Genomic DNA, 22,239 nt, shown 5'->3' with positions numbered 1-22,239 from the left:
AGAGCAAAATCTCACATTGCATTCTAAGATAAGCTCCAAATGGGCATATGACTTAGAACAGGGGTCTGCAAACTTTTTTTTTAAAGGACCAGATGATAAATGTTTTAGACATTGTGTGCCAAGAAGCAAAATTAAGAACATCATGCAAGTCCTTACATAGTAAGAGGGAAAACAAATTTGCATAATTTTCTTTTGCTGACAAAATTCAATGTAGAATGGTAATGATTTAGTAAAAAAAATTTTTTTTTAAATTTAGGTCTACCAATAAGAAGAATGGAGCTTTTTTTTTTGAGGGACATTTTGCTTAATTTGGGTTCAAAATTAGTATTTTATCTCATCAAAAATCAAAGGCAAATGTTCATCTGTTAATGTTGATCTATAATGAGATCTTACATATTTCATCTTTGAAAAATGTTCTTTCACACAGACAGGTACTGTAAAATACTGATATCAGTTCACAAGCACATGATTACAATTGAGTGTATTCTTTGCTTGCAGGGGTATTTATAGAATTCCATCAGATTCTTCTTTTGATATTTCCTTTAGCATGACATGACACTGAAGTTTAACCACTTCCACTTGAAGGTTAGGTGGAAGCACCTCAGTTGCTCAGTTAAATGGATCTTGAAATATGGAGATTTCTTTTCTGCTTGCATTGAAGTCCAAAAAAATCCTTCTGGAATTGCAGTTTGAGCTCAGTAAACATGTAGTTGTTGAGTATGAGTGTGTAAGCCCCTTTGGGGTTTTCTTGGCAAAGGTCCTAGAGCAGTTTGCTATTTCTTTCTCCAGCTCATTTTATGGATGAGGAACTGAGGCAAATAGGGTTAAAGTGACTTGCCCAGGGTGATACTGCTAACAAGTGTCTGAGGCAGGTTTGAACTTGTAAATATGAGTCTTCCTGATTCCAAGCCCAATGCCACACCTATTGTACCACCAAACTGTCCTTGGAAAATATATCCACAGGAAATGAGTATGGGAATGGAGATCTTGCTTCTTGTGTTAACTTTTGACTGCACAGGAAGTACTATTTGTCTTTTTTTGTGATTTAAATGTTAATAGTCATCAACTTGATTTGACCACAGTGTAAATTTTGGAAGTTAGTACTGTTTTGCTTGTGATTCTGTTTTGAATTCATTAAGAAATATTATCAAGTCTGCTGCAGAAGCTAATTTCCAAAACCTGGAACATTTCAGTGTATGATAATAGTGGTTGAGGGCAGATCTTCTCATTCAGAAAAATTTCATTTTCAATCCTGGGCTCAAAAAAACCCATGATAAAAACTTTTCCCTTTCTTTTCTTATTTTGATATTATGGATATGCCCTGATAATTTAAACAACAACAACAATAGTTGCAGTATGGCAATAAAGTGGCACTCAAAAGGTTGCCTGCTGGGTCATGATCTTGTCACTGCAATGTGGAGTATGACAAGCAGCTGGGGGAAGTGATGAGAGCTGCAAATACTCAACTCTGATGTAGTGTGAAAGCAGCTGTAACAACATATAAATGAAAGACTGTGGCTGTTACAATAAAAATTTATTTATGGATACTGAAATTTGAATTTCATATAATTTTCTTGTCTTCTTTTAGCTTTTTTTCAACCATTTAACAATGTAAAAAACCATTGTTAGCTCGTAGGCCATACAAAAACAGGCAACAGGCCAGAATTGGCTTATAGGCCATAGTCTGCTGACTCTTGACTGACACATAAAATCTAACACATCATAAACAAATTAGAGGAGCAAATCTATGGAAGGGGGAAGAGTTCATGTCCAAATGAAGTAAAGAGATGGTCACAGAAGGTTAAACGGACAATTGTTTTTGCACAAAAAAACAAATGCAGTTAAAATTAGAAGAGAAGAAAAGAAGAAAAACTTCTTTGAAGCAGTTTCTCTGTAAGTTTTGTGTAACTTCCAAAGCTTACACTGTGGTCAAATCAAGTTGATGACTATTAACATTTAAATCACGAGAAAAGACAAACAGTACTTGCTCTGCTGTCAAAAGTTAACACAAGAAACTCTTGTGTTAACTTGTATTAACTTCTCTGAAGGTATCACTTTTAAGCTATATAGAGAACTGATTCAAGGTATCAATAGCTATATGAAAAAATGCTTTAAATCACTAATAAATAGAGAAATGCAGATTGAAACAAATCTGAGGTTTTACTTCATACCCATCAGATTGACAAAATTGACCCCCACAAAAAAGGCAAATGACAGATGCTTGATGGGTCATGGGAAAGAAAACAGGTATCTTAATTCACTGTTGGCAAAACTGTGAATTGGTCCAGCTATTCTGTAAAACAATTTGGAAATGTCACCAAAAAGCTATAAAATTGTGTACTCACTCCCTTTGATTCAGCAATACTAATACTAAATGTATACTTCAGAGAGATTTAAAAAAAAAAGAGGAAAAGAACTCATGGGTATAACACATTTATAGCAATTGTATTTGTGTTGCATAGAATTGGAAACTGAGGGAATGTCAATCAACTGGGGAATAGCTGAACAAGTTATGGTATATGAAAGTGATGGAACACTGTTGTGCTGTTAAAAAAGGGAATGGTTTCAGAGAAACCTGAGAAAAATTGTATGAATTGATGAAGGACAAAGTAAGCAGAATCAGGATGACAATTTATACAATAACAATAGTATTATAAAGACAAACTACTTTGAAAGATTTTTAAAGACTGATCAACAATGAACTACCACAGTTCTAGAGGACTCACAAGGAGACATACAGCCTACCTCAAAATGGAGAGATCTTGGACTCAGTGCAGATTGAAGCTGATGATTTGTGCTGTTTTGTTTTTTCGACATGGCCAATTTGGGAATTTGTTTTTGCTTGTGTAAGGAAAGGGCTCCAAATGTAATGAGGTCCCATGGGTGGTAAGGGTTGTCATTGTGTGGCATTAAGAGAAGCAGAATAGACATCTCTACCATTGTGTCCTCCCACCCTCCTTCCAAGGGAGACTTTAATTCCTGCCATCAGGAGAAGTAGGAAGTTGGGGCTAGAGGTCACTTTGCTCTCCTCTAAGAGAGGGGGTCCTGGACTAGAAATATATCTTTCTGCTCCATTAAGTATTATTAATATAGGGGATATGATCAGGTTCAAGCTAATTTTGCTTTATCAGGAGGGAAGGCATACCCCAAGCCTTAAATCCATAGTATGACGCCTTTCCCATCTAATACCAGCTCCACAATGAACACAATAGCAAATAAACCCATTTGCCCAAATTATAGCAACACAAAAATTAGAGAATATGTACATAGGAGAATATATACTAGATAATACAGAGTAAAGGAGCTCTCCCATTGGGAACAAGGTATGTCAGAGACAGAGACAAAGAGAGACAGAGAGAGAGACGAGAGACAGAGACAGATACAAAGAGACAGAGAGAGAAACAGAGAAAGAGAGGAGACAGAGAGTCGCGTGCACAGAGTCCTAGCTCTCACCCAAGGGAAACTCCTACAATCTCTGTTGTAGCTACCTGGGAATAGGAACATGAATGGAGACTGCCAGCTCTTCTCATGTCTTCCCAGACACAGTTAGGTATTTCTCCTCTCCTTTTAGGTTAATTTTCTTTAAAAGATCCTTAACAGTTGGTGCCTCTACTCCTTTTCCTCTTACCTGATTTTAAATCCTGGACAATCTCAATTCCCACTTCAACATTCAAGTGAAATTGTTCTTTCCCAAGTTCTCTCAATAAAGCTCTATGGTTGTGAATTATAGGACATTGCCATCTCAATTCAATTTAAAGAATTTCTTAAGTTCCTACTATACTCCAGACACTGTGCTAGTCACTGGTCATATAAAGATAAAAACGAAGATCCTTGTGCTTAAGAAATTTACATTCCTCTATAGGGGAAACAACATATCTAGAGAAGTAAATTATATGCATGTGTGTGTGTGTAGATATACATATAGATATGGATATAGATATAGATGTATGTATGTAACATGGGTGACTGGCCCCATTCTTTCTGGGCTAGGCCTATTATATTTTACCCCCATAATGTTTTCCAGTGCTTTGATAGTACTGGGGCATATTTTTTCTATGTCATCAACTAAAACCACACTGACTTTGCTCATCTCTTTTTTTAGGGGCCCAATGACTAACAACTCAGTTCCATTTAACATCAGACTAGCTTGTGCAAGGGATAATTTACTTCAGAGATATAGCAAGAACATTTCCCTCAACACTTTGGAAATATAATCCTCCCTCCCCCACCCCTTACCAATTTGTTGGGTGGATGGGGGGAGGGAGGGGAGGGAGGGAGGTTCACAGTTTTGCTTAGTTCCTACATAGCATTAATCTCATTAAATTCAAGTTTGAAACCCAAATTACTTGCTTCTATTGAGATGAACCCCCTCAGGGCCTCAGTGCCGGGATAAATGCAATATCCTGCTTAGATTCCTAAACATCTGAGTCCCCGTGGCTCCTGCTTCTAGACCAGATTAGAGATTCCATTCCCTGTATCTAGAATGGAAAAGAATAAATGAAAAGGCCAAGGACTCAGCTCTGTTCCTTGGGGTAATAGGGCCTAGATATTTTGAGAGGGGTTGGGGTGGGGAGGAGAAAGGAAGTGCTAGGACCCTCCCTCCTTACTGCCTGGTCTCATAGGCTATGAGCTGGGAGTCATTTTCACCCTCATACATGAATGCAACAAAAAGCTACCACAAGTGCTGAGTCAGGCAGCTTTTAAATTTGCCAAAAGTTCTGACTACTTGGGCATTAGACAAAGGCAGAGTAGACCAGTGTAGGATGTTCATGCATGTTCTAGTCTTCACTGAATTCTCCTGGAAACAGGTCCCTAGCTTCTTGCACATGGATGACACCGCCTTAGCATAACTGATGGTTCCTCCCCATTATGTATGCAAAATAACTCAAAAGTCATTCAAGGGTAGGAAAGCACTAACAATTGGAGGAATCAGAAGATGGTATTTGAACCATGAATTCCAAGAGGTGGAGAAGATTCAGGCTTCGGTGATGGTCTATGTGAAAACAGAGACAGTAAATGGAGGAGCAAGTCAGTCAGTTTGGCTGGAATATGTAGTGGATGAGAAAGTAATGTGAAATCACCCTAAAGAGATAGCTGGAGTCGAATTGAGGAGGGATTTAAATGGCAGAGGAGTTTGAATTAGAAGCAATAGGAAACCACTGAAGCTTCTTGAGGAGGGGATCATCATGGCCACACCTGTGCCTTAGGAATACCAATTTTGCTTCTACTTTTGTGGAGGATGGTTTGGGTAGGGGAGAGATTGGAGGCAGGGGGACCAATTAGGAGGTGATTATAATTGTCCAGGCAAGGGGTGATGAGGTTTAGAAATAGTGTAGTGATTGTATGAATGGAGCAAAGGGAGTGGATGCAAGAAATATATGGTGGAGGTGGAATCTACAAGATTTGATAGCTGATTAGACATTAGGAGTAAGGTGTGAACCTGGGTTCCAGGAAGGATGGTGTTGTTCTCAATAGAAATAAAGAAGTTAGGAGGAGGGTTGGAATTAAGAGGAAAGATAATGATCTTGGTTTGAGACATATTTGAGATCCATACGGAATATCCAAGTGGAGATGCCCAGTAGAAAGATGATGACATGGGGCTGGAACTCAGGAGACATAGGAGAGATGGAGAGTAGTAGCTCTTGGATCTATCAGCATGATGTAATAGTTGAACTTATGTGAGCTGATAAGACCATCTAGAGAAGAGTGGACCCAAGACAAAAATGATAGGAAACATTAAGGGGCTGGCATGGATGGTAGTCCTATAAATGAAAACAAGTGGTGGTCTCCTTGGAAATTTTTATTCTCTCTCTTTTTTTTTTTTTTTTTTTTTTGCTTTTTGGAGGGGGGAAGTTGGGGTTAAGTGACTTGCCCAAGGTCACACATTTTTTGTGTTAAGTGTCTGAGGCCGGATTTGAACTCAGGTCCTCCTGACTCCAGGGCTGGTACTCTATTCACTGGGCCACCTAGCCACCCCTATTCTCTTTTCTTTAGAAAATAAAATTGCAAGTGATCCAAAGGTCAGTGAAAAGATTTATGACTGCTATAAGTAGGCTGCAGTGTCCTACCAGCATCCCAAAGGAAGCATGGTGCAGTGGAAAGAGTGCTGGGCTCAGAGAATCTGAGTTCAGATCCTGACACTGCCTCTTACTATCTGGGTGACCTTGGACAAGTCACTTATCTCCTCGGGATTCAGTTCCATCATTTCTAAACTCAGTGGGTTGGACTAGAACACCTTTAACATTTGATCCTTTCAGCTCTAAATTTGACATCTTGTTAGGTAAATAACATCATTCGTGATATGTATGGCCAGAAAAGGAGTTGAATAAGTCATGTGACAATTAAGGATGCCAGACAGATAGCATTTTAAAAAATTAGTAAACAAAGTTGAATATGGTCTCATGTACCCTGAAGGAGGTGGGGTCTGATTTGGAGGAATGGTTGCTATATCCAAATATTCTTCTATTTGGAACTTCTAAGATTGTAGGGTCATGGAGTCCTCAGTATCCTTTCTGCCAGACAAGAGATTGCTGATCTCTTTCACTCAATAACCAGGTCTTTTACGATCTGTACAAAACAGTAGCAAAATTGAAGTGTGTGGCATTCTTTTGAGTTTCTGGGTAGACTTGTTTTACTAAATTGGTCAATTCTTTCAAGGTTGTGTCCATCCAAGGGTAGATCTGCAGCTTACTCAAGGGCCTGAGACAAGACCTCTTTTAACTCAGTGGTGTCTGCCATTATTCGTGGTGAAGATCCACAGGAAGAGTGGTCACTGGCATTCATGAAATACACACATACAGGGACAAGAAAAACACAGGATGAGATGACAACGGATAGGTTGGTTCCAGTCTGTACGAGTGTAGGGAACAGCCAAGCCAATGAGAACTTATGCATAGGAGGACCAATCTTCTTCCAGCTCTTTTCCCTTCCACTCTCAAACTTCCATATTCTGTTTATACTTGTTGCCTCTGCTTCCTTCTCAGGTGCATCCACTCACTCCTCAGGCCCTTGCAGTCTGGCTTCTATCCTCTATGACTCTAGTGAAACTGAGGATCAAATTGCCAAATCGAACCCATTCTCCTCAGTCTTCATTTTTCTTGAGTTTTCTGTAACATTTGACAATGTAGGAATTTAATATGTTTGTTAAATGGAATTTGTGATTATATTAGAATATTATAAAATAGCAGAATATAATGACATGTATTGTTAATGATTAGACATATTAAAGTGTTGCCATTCATTATTACTAGAGTATTATGGCATTAATCTCAAGGGAGGACAAAGTCAAAATTTTTGCTATCAGATTCTATTCATTTTTAAGAATGACACAACACACATGTATATATATATACCTGCTCTATCTTATCTACTGTCCAGATAAACTATTGTTTCTAAATTTCTATAATTCTAATGTTTCTAAAATACTGTGCCTGTTTACTGTGCTTGTAATTTCCAAATTCATATTCCTAGCCAGTAATTTTTCCTAATTATATTTTAAACTCCATTTACATTGCCCAAATACCAGACCTGCCATTTTGAACTTAAAAAACAACATTGCCATAAGTAAGATCACTTATCAAAATCAAATAGACAAGCAATTTTATTATAGAACAGTATAATGTCACCCCACTTGATGCTTAACACTGCATCTGCTGGCTATAATCCTGGAGTTGATGGTTTTGGGAGAGATGTTTTTTTTTGGTTTTTTGTTTTTGTTTTGTTTTAACATATAAAGGCTTTAACGGGTTTCTCACTGACATTCTTCCAGGAGAACAATCTAAAAGTTATTTCCCCGGTTCCATTCTATGCATTTGTTCACCACCTCCTGGGTTTTGAAACTGCAAGAAAGTCAGTAATATCCTGTAGCTGTTAGGGCTAGACTGGAGCTGGCGAGGGCTACCTTCACTTTTCCTATGGTTCTCATCCTCTACTCTCCCTGTCACCCCCTCTGAACATCCCGTTACCATGCCACTCCCTTCCCTATTAATTATACCTTCTTACTCCTTGCCCATTCCTTAAATGGCTCATAAAAGGAACAGATTATTTGGGAGGGAAGTGATGGGGGACACAAAGGAAGATGTTTATCCTAAACTATGATCTTGAGATCCTTATCCTCCCCACTCCTCCTAGTCCCTAGCAGGGAACCATGACGCTTCTTGGGTGATGAAGGGATGGATGAGAGCTTAAGTGTGTGGAAAGGCATGGAAGGAAAGCATTTGTTAGAGCATTTTTAAACTACACGCCATGCAGCAACTGGGGATCTGGCTCTAAATCCTCTTCAGCTAGACGGCCGAACCAAGTGGCTCGGTTCCCACTCGTGCTCCCAGCGCCTGGTGTATCCCCGATGCAGTCGTGGGGAGCAGGGGGTGGAGCTCAGGCGGAGGCGGCGCCAGGGGCGGGAGTTTCTGGTACTTTCTTGGTGCTGCGGGGATTTCAGGCTCAGATACAGAAGGCCGGAAACGCCGGCGAGGATCGGCTGCTATCGCCGCTAGCTCCGGGAGGGTCCGCTTCCACTTCCAGCCAGGCGGAACCCAGAGCTTGCGACTGTCGCTGTGGCCTGAGACGCCATGGCCAAATGGGGACATGGGGATCCGCGCTGGATCGTGGAGGAGAGGGCTGACGGGACCAATGTGAACAATTGGCACTGGTGCGTGGTTGGGGACGAGAGGGCTGGAGGGACCCGACGGGACCGGGGACCCCGGTGCAAGGGCGGGCCGCGTGCTGGGGGGCTCCCAGGACCGCATTCCATTGCTCCCCATCGGGGTTCTGGAGCGCCCCTTGACTTCTCTACGTTCGAGCCGGTGACTAGGGAGAGTACGGGCTGCGGACGCCGCCTGCCTCTGCGAGGCATGTGCCAGCACTATCCCATGCGCCCCTTGTCACCAGCCTCAGGACACCTTCCCCTCCCTTTTCTTCGCACATCCTGTGTGCGCTTGCCTCACCCATCCTTCCTCCCCACCTCCCACCCGGTCTTCGGGTCTCTAGGCATGATAGACACCCCAGGGGCCCTCTTCATCACTCCTCCCCCTCCAGTCCAAGACGTACCTGGGTCAGGCTTCTTTTCCTCCTGAAAGCGTTTGCGGGGAGGGGGAGGGCTTCTTCTCCCTGAGACTGCCGGCGGGAGAATGAAGAGAGAAGGGGCTTCTTGTCTCAGCTCTCTTCTAAACCCCATTCTCATATCCAAGGCTAGTACTTAGAGAAGAGGAGAAAAAGGGAGCCCCAGCCCAGAGTACTGATGGTAGTGACCTTGGGTAGCTAACTTGACCTCCCTCTGCCTCTGTTGGACTGCAGAATTAAGGTGTGGGAAGGTGGTGGACTTGTCACAGGCGTCCTGTTCCTCGCTCTTTTGAGGATGTTTCGAAATCTCGGGGTAATGAGACTGGGGGTCTGAGCTGGTGTAGCAGACATCAAATTCTCCATATCCCTGAGTGGCCTCCCTCCTCCACAGAGAGGGCTGTAAAGGCTGTGACTGGTTCTTACTCGGCACTATCTTACCCTGTGTGAGAGGGTGACGGGAGAGGCACAGTGACTGTGGGGAAAGTGCAGGAAATTAGAATGGGTGCTTCACAAAGCTGATTTAAGAGTCCCAGTAGGGTGGTGAGCTTAGCTGAGAGCCAGAAATATGTCCCTGGGATTGGAGGGGGTTTCCCCAGACTTGTTCAGGAACCTGTAGCACTATGTTATTTTTCTTCTGGCCGACTTTGCTAGTAAAAAGGGAACTAGTTGTAATTTAGAAGGTGCTTGTGGATAGTGCCTTCAATCTTGTATTATTTGGGGGTTAGTCTGGGCCAATTAATGCAGTTATTAGTTAGTGCAATTGGTTAGAAGGAGCTAGGTACTAATTAGGACAAGGTCATGGACCAGTGAGCTTTCCTCTGTTTTCTCTCAGAGAGAAAACAGACATTTGGACTGCTTCTAAGCAGTTCTGTTCAAAGCCTGGATGAAGGCAGAAACTAAGGCTTTGAGATGCAGTGGAAGAATTTGGATTATCTTGGTTTGGGTTTTACATCCTGCTTGTTACCACAAATTACTGATTATTAAAGAGATTAAACGAGACAGTGTATATAAAATACCTGAAAGCTATCTAAATGAGAGCTATTCTGATCATAGATTTAGTGTGTGAAAGGCCCTTAGAGTCTAATTAGTCCAAAGCCTCTCATTTTACAGATGAGGCCCAGAGAGATTTAAGTGATTTGTCCCAAGGCACATAGATAGTGACAGAGGAAGGATTTAAACCCAGGTTCCCTTACTCTAAATTCAGGATTTTTTCCATTGTGCCATGCTCCTTATGAACATTAAGTGCTGGTAGAGTTATATGATAATAGCTAACATTTATATGGCATTTACTATGTGTCAAACACAGTGCTAAGCACCTTATGAAACATCACATTTGATCCTCATAACAACCCTGCTCTTATTATCCCCACTTCACAGATGAGGGAAACTGAGACAAACAGAGGTTATGTGTCTCAGGCAGGATTTGAACTCGGGTCTTCCTGACTCCAGGCCCACCACCCTATCTACTTGTGCCATCCTAAATTCCATAACCTCTTTAAAATATTTCCTCAGGAAACTGGTGTGCTACCCTCTATATTACAGTGACAGTTATACCTGAGTCTGGAAAATTATCTGGGCTGTTTTTTCATGGGTGAGGATGAGTTTGATCTGAGCTCTGCAAACCCTTCCAGCTTCTAGTGACCAAGCATAGGGGGGCTTGGTTTGGAGGTGTGGTGTGGGCTAAGGTTACAATAGTATATATGACAATCAGACTCAAGATCTTGGCCACATTAACTCTAAATGCTGCCCAACTTTTTTTTCCTTATGTGGCATATCTGTGGACTTCCATTGCATCGTTGCTTTACAGGTTTTGACCGCATACATTCCCTCATTTGATCTTGGCAATGAGCTTTTTCATGTGAATTAATTTAGTCTATCCAACAAAACTTTAAGTTCCTTGGGAGAGTCACAGAATGTTAGAGCTAATGAGGACTAGAGTTTGTCTAGTCCAAGTCATTTTACAGAAGAGGAAATTGTGGTCCAGAGAGATGAATATCCCAGAAATCCATGCAACTACCAAGACACACCCCAAATAAGCCAATAGGAAGGCACATCAGTATAGCTATTGTTTACCTCCTATGTGCTCAGTAATAACTTTCATTACTAGAGTATTTTAAGGTTCGCAAGGCATTTTACTCACAACAACCCTGTAAGGTAAGTATTACTATCCTCATTTTACAAAGGAAACAGGCTCTGAGAAGTTATACCAGATTGTCTTCTGATGCTCTGCTAGGTGCCCTGATGTCATCCATTGTTGGAGAGGCAACACTAATTAATAATTATAATATAATTATTATATATAATTATATAAATAATAAAATAATAATTATATAAAAACATAATAATAATCTAAGACCAATGTTAATTGAGAAAACTCATTTAAAAGATCTTTGTAAACTGTAGAGCCATGTGTAGATACAGGTTGTGTTCTTAGAAGACTATATAGCAGATAATTTGCTCAGTGTGGAAATGCAGAAGGGAGGAGTTAGGGATGGAGGAGCTTTGAGGTTCATGGAAGATGTGGCATGTTTTTTTTGGCTGAGCTTGGCAGGTAGGATTTGGATAGGCAATGGGGGAATTTCAGAGGGCACTCCGGTGGAGCAGTGAGGGCATGAGTGGGGTTGATCATACCAACTTTGTAGATGAGGGAAACTGAGACAAACTGAGGTTATGTTATGTCCACCTGGCTGGAGCAAAAAGGTTTATATTGAAAACAGTGAGAAATTGGGGTTGGTTTGATAAGGTGGCTCCGTTGTCTTCTCATTGTTCCAGGGAATAATAGCCCTATATTCATTCCTTACTACAGCTTTTGCTCAAATTATTCCCATTTCCTATGGTTACCTTACCCTTCTTCAAGGCTGCACCCTTCTCTTCCACGAAGCCCTTCCTGGTGACCCTAGGCTACCCTGACTGCTCCTTCTTCTGAGACTTCTATTGGCTCACTTCTCCACAGATGTAACAGGGCAAGGCGTTGCCGCATTCTTCCACTTGTCTATATTTCATCTTCTCTACAAGACCAAAACTTCTTGAAAGGCATAGATTTCCTCTCATACTTTCCTTATGTTCCCCTCAGGGCTTCATGATGATTTTGTGCACTGGAAACTTGCTAAGTGTGGGATAAATAAATGGATATGGAGGAGGGGTTTGGATGCCAGAACTGGTATACTGGGGACTCTTCAAGTTTGAAAGTGATACTTTAAAGACAAAGTATTTCTTTACATATTCAGTAATGATATGGGCTAAATTTGCCTTATTTTCTTATAAGCAAGTTTAATAACAGTTTAGAGAAATTCACAGATGGCAGATTAGCAGTGTGTAATTGATTGAAATGATGTTTTGGGGGACAGTGCTAGAGAGGAGTCCTGTTCCGTTATAATCCACTCCCTTGGTAACCTTTCAGGGATAGAACTTGGGGTTGGATGGGAGGCAAGGCTGACCCCATTGTGGCACTTCTGTTCTTGGGTAAATCTCTGTAGTGAACTTCCTGCCAACAGGACAGAGCGAGACGCAACCAGCTGGTCAAAAGGGAAGCTGCGGGAGCTCCTGGTGGGGGTCATGGTGGAGAATGAGGTTGGCAGCTGTGAGATCAGTGACCTGAAGCAGGTGGAAGGGGAGGCCTCCTGCAGCAGCCGCAAGGGAAAGCTGATTTTCTTCTATGAGTGGAACATCAAACTGAGCTGGAAAGGTAACCGGGGAGATGTGATATGGGAGCTGTAAGAACTGTTAGGAACACCAGCGCAGAGAGTGAGCTGAGGCTAAGGAGGAAAGTGAAAGCAGCCCAAAGAGCTGTTGGGTTTTTGTGTTTTTGTTTGTAAACTTTCTTTTTCTTGTGAAGCTACATTGGGGAACAGAAGAGCAAAGAAGAAATAGGACCACTGTTCACAGTGGGTGGGATAATACAGTAACTGGTGACTGAGAGGAGGCAGAAACGCTCAATCTGACTTTGTTTCCCGTTGAGGAGAACCATCTTTGAACTGAAAAGATCAGAACAAAAATGGCCAATGGGGAGCTGTTAATCAAGATAAGTAGGAGCAAGACAGAGGACATCTAGATGCCCTTGGCAGAGGAATAAAGCATTTGTTAAGCACTTACTACTGCCGGGCACTTGATGAGTTCAAGGTACCAGGTTCATATGAACGATATCCACAGATTCTGAAAAGTCATGGCAGACATGGCTCAGACATCATCAGTGTTTTTGAAAGGTTATGGTGAACAGGAGACATATTATAGGACTTGAGTTGGATAAATGTCCTGGACTTCAAAAAAAGAAGGATAATGGAGACTAAACTATAGGGTAGTGAGCTTGACTTTAATTCCTGGCAACATTCTAGAGTATATTATTGATGAGGAGTGTGCTCTGGTGAGTGAGGTGTTCCACCTAGAATCAAGAGAAGCAAGGTTCAAATCTTGCCTTTGACATTTTACTAGCTTTGTGATTTTGGGCAAACGATTTGAGCTCTGTGTACCTATAAGCCTGACTTCTCTAGGAGAGTTAAAGGTTGGTTGTACTCTGGTTAAGAAGTACACTGTTGGAGGGAGTTCTTTCAATATTATTTTTCTAAGTACTGACAGAATTCTTCTCTTCTACTTCCTCCTCCTCATTATTATTATTTTATTGTTGTTGTTAGAAAGGCTAAGTAAATATCTAGAATAAGAAATAGGGGTTACAAAGACTCATCCTGACTTCTTCAAGAACAGATCATACCAGATTCTAATTTATTTCCTTTTTTTGACACAATTGCCATGAAGGTAAATGAGGGGAGTAGTGTAGATATAGTTTACCTAGATTTTAGCAAATCTGTAACAAAGTCTCTCACATTTTTTATGTGGAATAGATGGAGATGTGGTCAGGGTCATTGTACAGTGAGATGGTTTTGGAAAAATTTGAATGATTGAGACCCAAAATACAGTCATTAATGTTTGAAGGTCTCTAGAGGGATACTCCAGGGAATCTGTACTTGATCCTATGCTTCCCTCCCCCCTTTTTATTAGTAACTCAGATAACAGCATTGATGGCATGCTTAGCAGATTTGCAGATGACATAAAGCTAGGCAGGATAGCTAACACACTTGATGGCAGAATCACTGTTCAGAATGATTTTGATAAACTAGTGTATTGGGCTTAACCTAATAAGATGAAGTCCAGTTGGGTAAATGTAAAATCTTACACTTGGGTTAAAAAAATCAACTTCAAAAGCACAAGATGGGCTAGGTATATACCTTAAGGAGAACAGTGACAAAGATTAAGGCTTCACATTCATCAAAATATATATGGTAGGCTTTTTGTGGGAGTAAAGAACTTGAAACAAAATAAGTTTTTCATTTGGAGAATTGACGAATGGTGCATGGATGTAATGAAATATTATTATGCAATAAATTTGGAAAAATGAATATGATAATCACCAAGAAGTCTGGACATATATGAACTGATGCAAAGCAAAATAATCAGAACCAGAATAACAATATATACAATGCTAATTAATTGGAACAGTGTAAATGGAAAGAACAACAGCAACACAATATTTGAAACTTAATACTACAAAATTATAATGGCCATACTTGACCCAAAGAAGAGTTATGAGAAGATACCTTCCCCTTGTTTTTTGCCGAAGTGGGGAATTGTGGGTGTGGAATGCAGTGTATAATATTAGATTTTTTTGAAATGTGAGTTTTACTCTACTCTTTTTCCTTCTAAAAAATTCTTTATTTTGAATGGATATATGAAGGGATCAGGGGAGGAATACAGTGGAAATGTAGATGATATGAAAACAAAAGAGAATACAATCAGGGTGGCCAGGTGGCACAGTGAGTAAGAGTGCTGGCCCCGGAGTCAGGAGACCCAGGATCGGTTCCAGCTTCAGATACTTAACACCCACACAAAATAACTGGCTGTGTAACCTTGAGCAAGTTACTTAACCCCAATTGCTTAAAAAAAAAGAGAGAGAATACAGTATTTTTTAAAGTGCAGTATAGGGTGTGTGTGTGGGGGGGGGTGGGAGACATAGTTTCATCTGTAAAAGATCTATGGGCTTTAGTAGACCACAAGCTCAGTGGGTCAATAGTGTGATGTGGCAGTCAAGAGAGTTAATCTGATCTTAGGCTGCATTGAGAGAGGCCTAGTGTCGAGGATTAGAGAGATAATTGTCTCACACTACTTAAGTCTTGTCAGAGTGCACTTTGGAATATTGTGTTCAATTCTGGCACCATATTTCAGAAGAATGTTGATTGGTTGGAGAGCATATGAAGAAGAAGCATGACTTAGGATGATGAAGGGACTTAAGGTCATGCCATATGATTGTTAGATGAAAGCACTGGGGATGTTTCACTTGGATAAGAGATGATCTAGGGAAGCAATAACAGTTGCTTTTGTGTATTTGAAGGCAGCTATCATATGAAAGAGGAATTAAGTTATCTAGCTTGGCTCTAGAAAGCAGAGTAGAAGTGAAGAGTGGAAGGTATAAAGAAACAAGTTTAGGCTTGATGTAAGGAAGAACTTCCTGACAATTACAACCTGTCCAAAAGTGGAATTGGTAGCCTTGGGAGGTAGTGAGTTCTCCCTTGCATAAAGGTATCCATGCTAAGGCCAGGGGGACAGCTTGTCAGGTATGTCATAGAAGGCACTCTTTTTCAAAGATGGGCTGAACTAATAGTCCCTGATGTCTCTTCCGAGGAACAGCAGGTATCGATTTGGAGGGAGCAGAATGGGAGATGAGACCAGCTATTCTCTGGCCTGAGGAAGTTGGGGTTCTGGTATGGTCACAGCTGGGGTTTTCTTCTATAATGGACTGCTTATGTAGGTATAAGCATCTAGATTACTGTATTTCCAGCAGGGTAAAGACATAATGAATGGTTATTGATTGGCCATTGTTGCCCAGGATAGAAGCTGATATTTAAGGAAAAGCTAGAAAGGGCTTATGTCTCTCTCTTGGATTTAGGAATGGATTTAGAAATTTATGGTGGTGTGAACTTCCAGTCTTTTTGGTGGCTACTAACCTACAGTGCACCTGTTTTCTACTTTGAATATAGGGATTATCATTCCTGCCCTGTGTGTACTCTTGTGGTGGTTATGGAGATATGAATTTATATGTAATGAAATGCTTTGGGGGTGGAAAAGAGAGGGTATAAGTACTTCTGTATATTTATGATAAGATTCTAGTGAGACTGTAATCAAATGTAAAGTCCTCTTTTAGGCATTTAGGACTCTACAGTTTGGTCCCTTCTTGTCTTTCCAGCCTTCTTATACATTTCTCCCTTCCAGGTACTCAATGGTTCAGCAATACTGGGATACTTATTTTTCTCACACAGAATATTATAGTTCTAGTCTCCATATCTTTCCACTGGCTCTCTCTTATGCATTGTAGAATCCCTGGTTTCTTTCAGTACCTACCTTAGATGCTACTTCCTGCAGGATCCCTTTTCTGGGCTCCCCGGCTATTAATGTCATCTCTAAAGTTATCTTCCTTCTACTATGGATGTATTGTGTCTCTGTGTGTACACACACACACAAGTGTATATACCCACATCCATACAAACACCCCCTATTTATGTATATATTTTTTCCTCCATTAGAATGCAAGCTTGTTGAGGATAGGGTATGTTGGGTTTTTTCTTTCTTTTTATTAGAGGCTATTGGGGTCCTGAAGGGGATAGAGTAGTGGATTTGGAATCAGAATGATCTGAATTTGAATCCTACCTCAGAAACCTATAGTTGTGACCTTGGGCAAGTCACTTAACTTCTCTCAGACCCAATTTCCTCATCTGTAAAATGAGGATAATAGTAGCACTTGCCTCACAGGGTTGTTGTGAGGCTCAAATGAAATCATATGTGCAAAGCACTTTGTCAACCTGAAAGCTGCTGTGTAAATGTTAGTTATTATTCTTATCTCCACACAGAATCTATTGATGGATTAATTTTATAGTTCATTTTATTATGGTTGAAGGGTAGGCAAGAGGCATGATATACACAATGGTCCATGACAAACTATATAAACCTCTGAGATTACCTTCTCTTCCCCATGTGCCTGGACTATCTTTTTCCCCAAGTTCATCTCAAGTCTTACCTCCTCCAGAATAACAGTGGGGTCACATTGCCCTTACCTTTTCCTGACTGAACATGTGGAATCTGAACTTTGTTATTGTGTTGTCTTGCATTGCTTTGTTTTTTATGTGTCTGAGTTGTATCTTCCCAGTAAGCTTGCTCCTTGAGGGCAGGGACCATGGTAGGTCTTTAACGGTTTTCTTTTCCCCTACAGCATTAGTTATGATAACTATTTGCTGAGGTAACTGGGGAAGAGCGACATGTAGATGACCTTAAAATCATCTTTCAAGACTGGATTGTCTTTAATGCTTGGATATTTTCTCAAACTTGGAAGTTATTCCCTTGTGGGTGTACCCAGTGAACAGAAGGGAGCAAACATTTATCAAGCATCCTACTAAATTCCTGTGCTGAGGCTCACAATAACCCAGGGAGATAGGTACTTTTATCACCTCTCATTTTACAGTTCAGGAGCTGATTCAGACTGAGGTTAAGTCCTGGTTCACACAGCTGAGTATCTGAGTCTGGATAAGAACTCAGTTGTTCCTGAGGCTCTTTATCCAGGCCCAGCCCTTTATGCAGTGCACCACCTAGCTGCCTCTAACAGCTAGGTACCTCTAACAGAAACAAGTTTTCTATGGGTTTCTGAGAGGCTTCAGCAGCAAGTACTGGCAGAGATTTTCCTAGAAGCCTCAGGGGTGAGCCTCCTCTTCTTCCCCAAAGCAGGAAGGGCCCAGTTTTACACTGGGCAGGACTTCCACCTTTTAGAGCATTTGTAGGCTGTGGCTATTTCGGTTGATGCACACACTGTCATTAGGATCTCAGAGATGTAGGGTATGTCTAGGGAAGATATTTATTGAAGGCAGTGTCCTGAAAGATGGAAATAAGTTTGGCCCTTGCCAAAATTAAGAAATGGGTAGACCTCAGCATCCTCCCTTTTCATCAACTTGAACCAGTCCACTAAGACCTTCTGCTGGTATAAAATTTAGATAAATCACAAATACAGATGACAATATACATTATTATATTTTTAGTGCATTAAAGACTTGTAAAACAAAGTGGTTGGGGGAAACAAAGGTATTAAAGGGAAGGTTATTTTTAAAAAGGGAAAATGAGAATGAGATATCAGAGGAAGCTTCAGAAAAGGTAGTATTTGAATTGAACTTTAAAGGCTAAGTAGAATTTCATCAAGTAATGAGAGGGAGGAACATGGCCATTTCAGATAGAAGAAATGGCATGGAGGTTGGAGAGCACAGGTCATATAAAATATACCAAATCCTTCAACTGATTAAGTTCTTTGATGACCCTGGATACCCACTTTTTCTTCTGTATGTGCTGTAGTTTGTAAATATGGCATCTGGGACTGTGCATAATACAGTTCATAAAGTTGCCGGGCCACCAGTACTTACAACAAAATATTAAAAGCTTAAAGCCTCATTGTAAACATGCATACTTGTGTTAATGCAGCATGGCAATATATAAACTCTTTTTGCTTGCCATATCACATAACTGACTCACATTGACTCTGTAGTCCAAAAAACCTCAAGGGACTTTTTCATATATACCATTTTCTGGAAGCTTCTGTCCTGTGTCAAAGTTGGACAGGTGATTTCTTTAATGCAAGTACAAGATTTTATATTTATCACTATTAAATAATATCTTTAAGCTTTCTTTTTAGTCTGCCAAGATCTCTTTGGATCATGATTCTGTCATCTAGTATATTAGTAGTTTCTCTCAGCTTTGTACTGCCTGCCAGTGTGCAACTCTCCATTTTCACCACAAAGTTGCCAGGAGTGACTTTTATTTTGTTGAACTTGAGGTAAATACTGTCCCTCAATCAATCAATCAGTCTAATAATAATCCTGTCCAAAAAAGGAGAGGAGTTTAGTGTCTCATGACTTGTTCACAATGGATCAATGCTGCCTTATAGAGAAGCACTAATGAACTCTTGTGTGTTTCATGAGTGGAGACTTTCCTGACTTGTAGCTGATAAAACTCCTTTCCTGGCATTGTTTCAGTGGGCAAAGAACCCAGCATAGCCATTCATTGTTATCTCCAAGTCTGGTGCTGTTACTCCTTCCACAGTGGAACAGGGATTTGGAAAAGGGGGCCACCTCTCCCTAGAGCTAGAAGAAATCTAAGGGGTGTGTATGTGTGTGTGTAATACATATGTGTAATATTATACTATACATGTATGCATGTTACATGTGTATATTTATATCCACATAGACTTAAATATATGCACATTATAAAAGTATATATTATATAAACACAGTAAATTTATTTATGTGTATATTTTACATACATGTACTTAACATAGCATAAATATAAATTCATAATATATATTTATATAAGTACATTCCACATAGATATAAATATTTAAGACCTATAGATAATATAATGTTCATATGTGTATAATGTAATGTTATATATCTTGTACATTCCAACACACAATTTATTTATATGTAATTTTACACACATGTACTTAAAATAACATGAATATAAATTCAAAATATATATTTATATAAGCATATTCTATGAAGATATAAATATTTAAGACCTATAGATAGATATGATATGTATATATGTATAATATGATATTATATTCATTGTACATTCCAACACATACACACACAAACACACACACACATATATACTTGCCAGTATTCCTTGGAGCATAATTTCACTCACATAGTAATGTGGTAAATAGAATGGTAGGTTGTGCCTTAGGTCCTGGTCTCCCTACTCCCCAGTCTTCCTGGATAGCCCTTAAAGCCCACATAACAGGGTTTTGTTTTTTTGTTTTTTTGCTTTTTGGAGGGCAATTGGGGTTAAGTGACTTGCCCAAAGTCACATGGCTAGTAAGTGTGTTAAGTGTCAGAGGCTGGATTTGAACTCAGATCCTCCTGACTCCAGGGCTGGTGCTCTATTCACTACACCACCCAGCCACACTAGAACAGGTTTTTTTTTTTTCAAACATGGTGTTTCTTCCCTTCCCTAGGTTGTTTATTGACTTGAATGGCGGGACTGTCCATGGTCATGGGGGAGACATTTTGGCGTAGGCAAAGCCCTTTGATCACCCCTGCTTACTCACTCATAGATAGATTAGATGTGGATGCTGAGAGGACAGGAGCTAGAGGTTGTAGGAACACAACATGTGTTTGGTGCAGCAATGGAGCTTTCAGTTACTTGTGGCTTTTGTTTAAATTGCATTAGGGTGCTATGTGGGTTAGGCAAGGGGAGGCTTGCTTTTGTGTATGATGGGTTTTGCTTTTATTTGAAGAATTCATTTTGTTCTTAGGTACGATCAAGGAATCTGGTGCAAAGCATAGAGGATCAGTTGAAATACCCCACCTCTCTGAAGAAAATGAAGTGGATGATACTGAGGTATGTGGTCATTTTAAAAAAATTTGTTGTAGAAATTGGGTACTTGGGGAACAGCTTATCCCAAGCAATCATTCCATTTGGCAGTCTTAGTGAATTATGACTGTCACACTGTTTTAATGAGTAAATTCTGTTAATCTAGTGATATTTTCCTCTTCTTCTTCTCCTTCCCTTTTCCCTGAGTATTTCCAATGATATTGTTGCTTCTGTATAACATTGAATAACTTTTAAAGTAAGCATATAGCTTGTTCCCTTTGTTAGTTGTAACTTCCTTGGATGTCTCTGATATTTCATAAAAGGGGCTGATGAGAGTTGCTTATCAGAGAAAGCCCTCTTCATTAGAGGTTGCACCATACATGGAAAACTTCTGAGGGAAGGAAGCTAATGCCCTTCTTAAGGGGTTTCTTTGTTGTGCTGAGAGAGCACATAATGGTTTGGAGGCACTGCCTCTGAAGTTAGAGGACTTGGCTTCAAATCCCACCTCTGGTGATTACTACTTATGGGAAATGGGGCAAGTCCCTTAACTTCCCAGGGCTATCCATAGTTCTTGAATCTATAAAATGAAGAGGGTGAACAGATGGCATCCGTAGCCCTTTTCATCTCAAGAACTATGATGCTGTGATGCATGTTATTTTAGTCTTAGGCCTCTGGAGCTTTTTATAAAAGGAAACCCATTCAACACACTGTGATGATTCTACTGTTTTGAGATCAGATTTTTATTAGGTTCATATTTTTTCTGATTTATAGGTAAATGTGAGTAAAAAGAAAGGAGATGGAGATTCACTGAAAGATCTTATGAAAACTGCAGGGGTGGCCAAGGTCAGAGAAGCCCTTGAAAAATACTTGAAAGCCCTGAAGACAGGTAAAACCAGTGAGCTGTGGTGTGGTCTTTTTTTTTTTTTGCCCCTGTTTTACTGTTATCCCAACCTTCATCTTAATTCTCAAGTTAGTTTAGTATAAAACCAGACTCTTCAGGAATAAACATAACTTTTTGCTGTAGGTTTAAATTTTATTCTGGAAGAATGGAATTGATTATGGCAGAGACATACTTCTGTTTGGTAGGCAGAATGGGCTTTTGTGGATTAATAGTGGTCACATGCTAAGTATGGTCTCAAAAAAACCACTTTTCACACCATGGGTGCATACTTAATACATGGTCACTACTTATACACAAGGTCCCATTTTGCCTACATAAATTCATATATAGTCTTACTTATCTAGGAGTGGTGATGGATCAGGATCATAGGCATCCTGATAGAAACATCCTGATAATCCCTGTGGTGGTTAATTAATAATAACTGAGGAAACAATCCAAGCTATGATTTATTAGTAAAACAGGTATAATAGATGGGTCAATGGATTCCCCAGTCAGTCTAAAGACTCTAAATATGAGTGAGACAGATTTTTATGTATTAAAAACAATTTTTTTCCAAAAGACTAGTTAATTAAAAATAATTTAACAAGGATACAAAATTAGGTAATCTGATTTCTAATTGGAAGAAAGATTAGGGGCTTCTCAGATTTGGAGGATGAAGACAAATGGGTGCAATTTCCTGAAATTGGAAAAAGAGGTATCCTTTTCCCTGAGTGTCTGTATTCAATCAAAGGATCATGGAAACAATAACCGATTGACTAGTATGGGACCAGTTTTCAGATAAGACATATGGATTGCTTGAGACACATAATTGTGAGAAAACTTAGCGCATCAGTATTTGAATATGACTGGGTTTCTGGTCGGCATAACATAGGTCCAATATTAAGGGT

The 22,239-nt window shown here is 40.1% G+C and overlaps 1 protein-coding gene across 2 annotated transcripts in view; it reads left to right on the top strand.

Moving 5' to 3' along the window:
- Nucleotides 1-8,398: 8,398 nt before the first annotated feature.
- LOC138146884 (activator of 90 kDa heat shock protein ATPase homolog 2-like) overlaps nt 8,399-22,239 on the top strand; it is a 27,829-nt gene continuing 13,988 nt past the window's right edge. For both annotated transcript variants that reach the window (XM_069069039.1, XM_069069038.1), the window contains exons 1-4: nt 8,399-8,647; nt 12,552-12,742; nt 20,393-20,478; nt 21,223-21,337. In XM_069069039.1, coding sequence (XP_068925140.1) covers nt 8,568-8,647; nt 12,552-12,742; nt 20,393-20,478; nt 21,223-21,337 — 472 coding nt within the window. In that variant the 5' untranslated portion in view covers nt 8,399-8,567. The remainder of the gene's footprint in view (nt 8,648-12,551; nt 12,743-20,392; nt 20,479-21,222; nt 21,338-22,239) is intronic.

Source organism: Petaurus breviceps, unplaced genomic scaffold, assembly GCF_028583685.1.
Source record: "Petaurus breviceps papuanus isolate PSGF00001 unplaced genomic scaffold, PetGlider_PUasm1.0 90775, whole genome shotgun sequence".
In the NCBI taxonomy this organism is placed as follows: Eukaryota; Metazoa; Chordata; class Mammalia; order Diprotodontia; family Petauridae; genus Petaurus; species Petaurus breviceps.
Note: the sequence above shows the minus strand (reverse complement) of the source record. Positions and strands in the feature narration are given on the sequence as shown.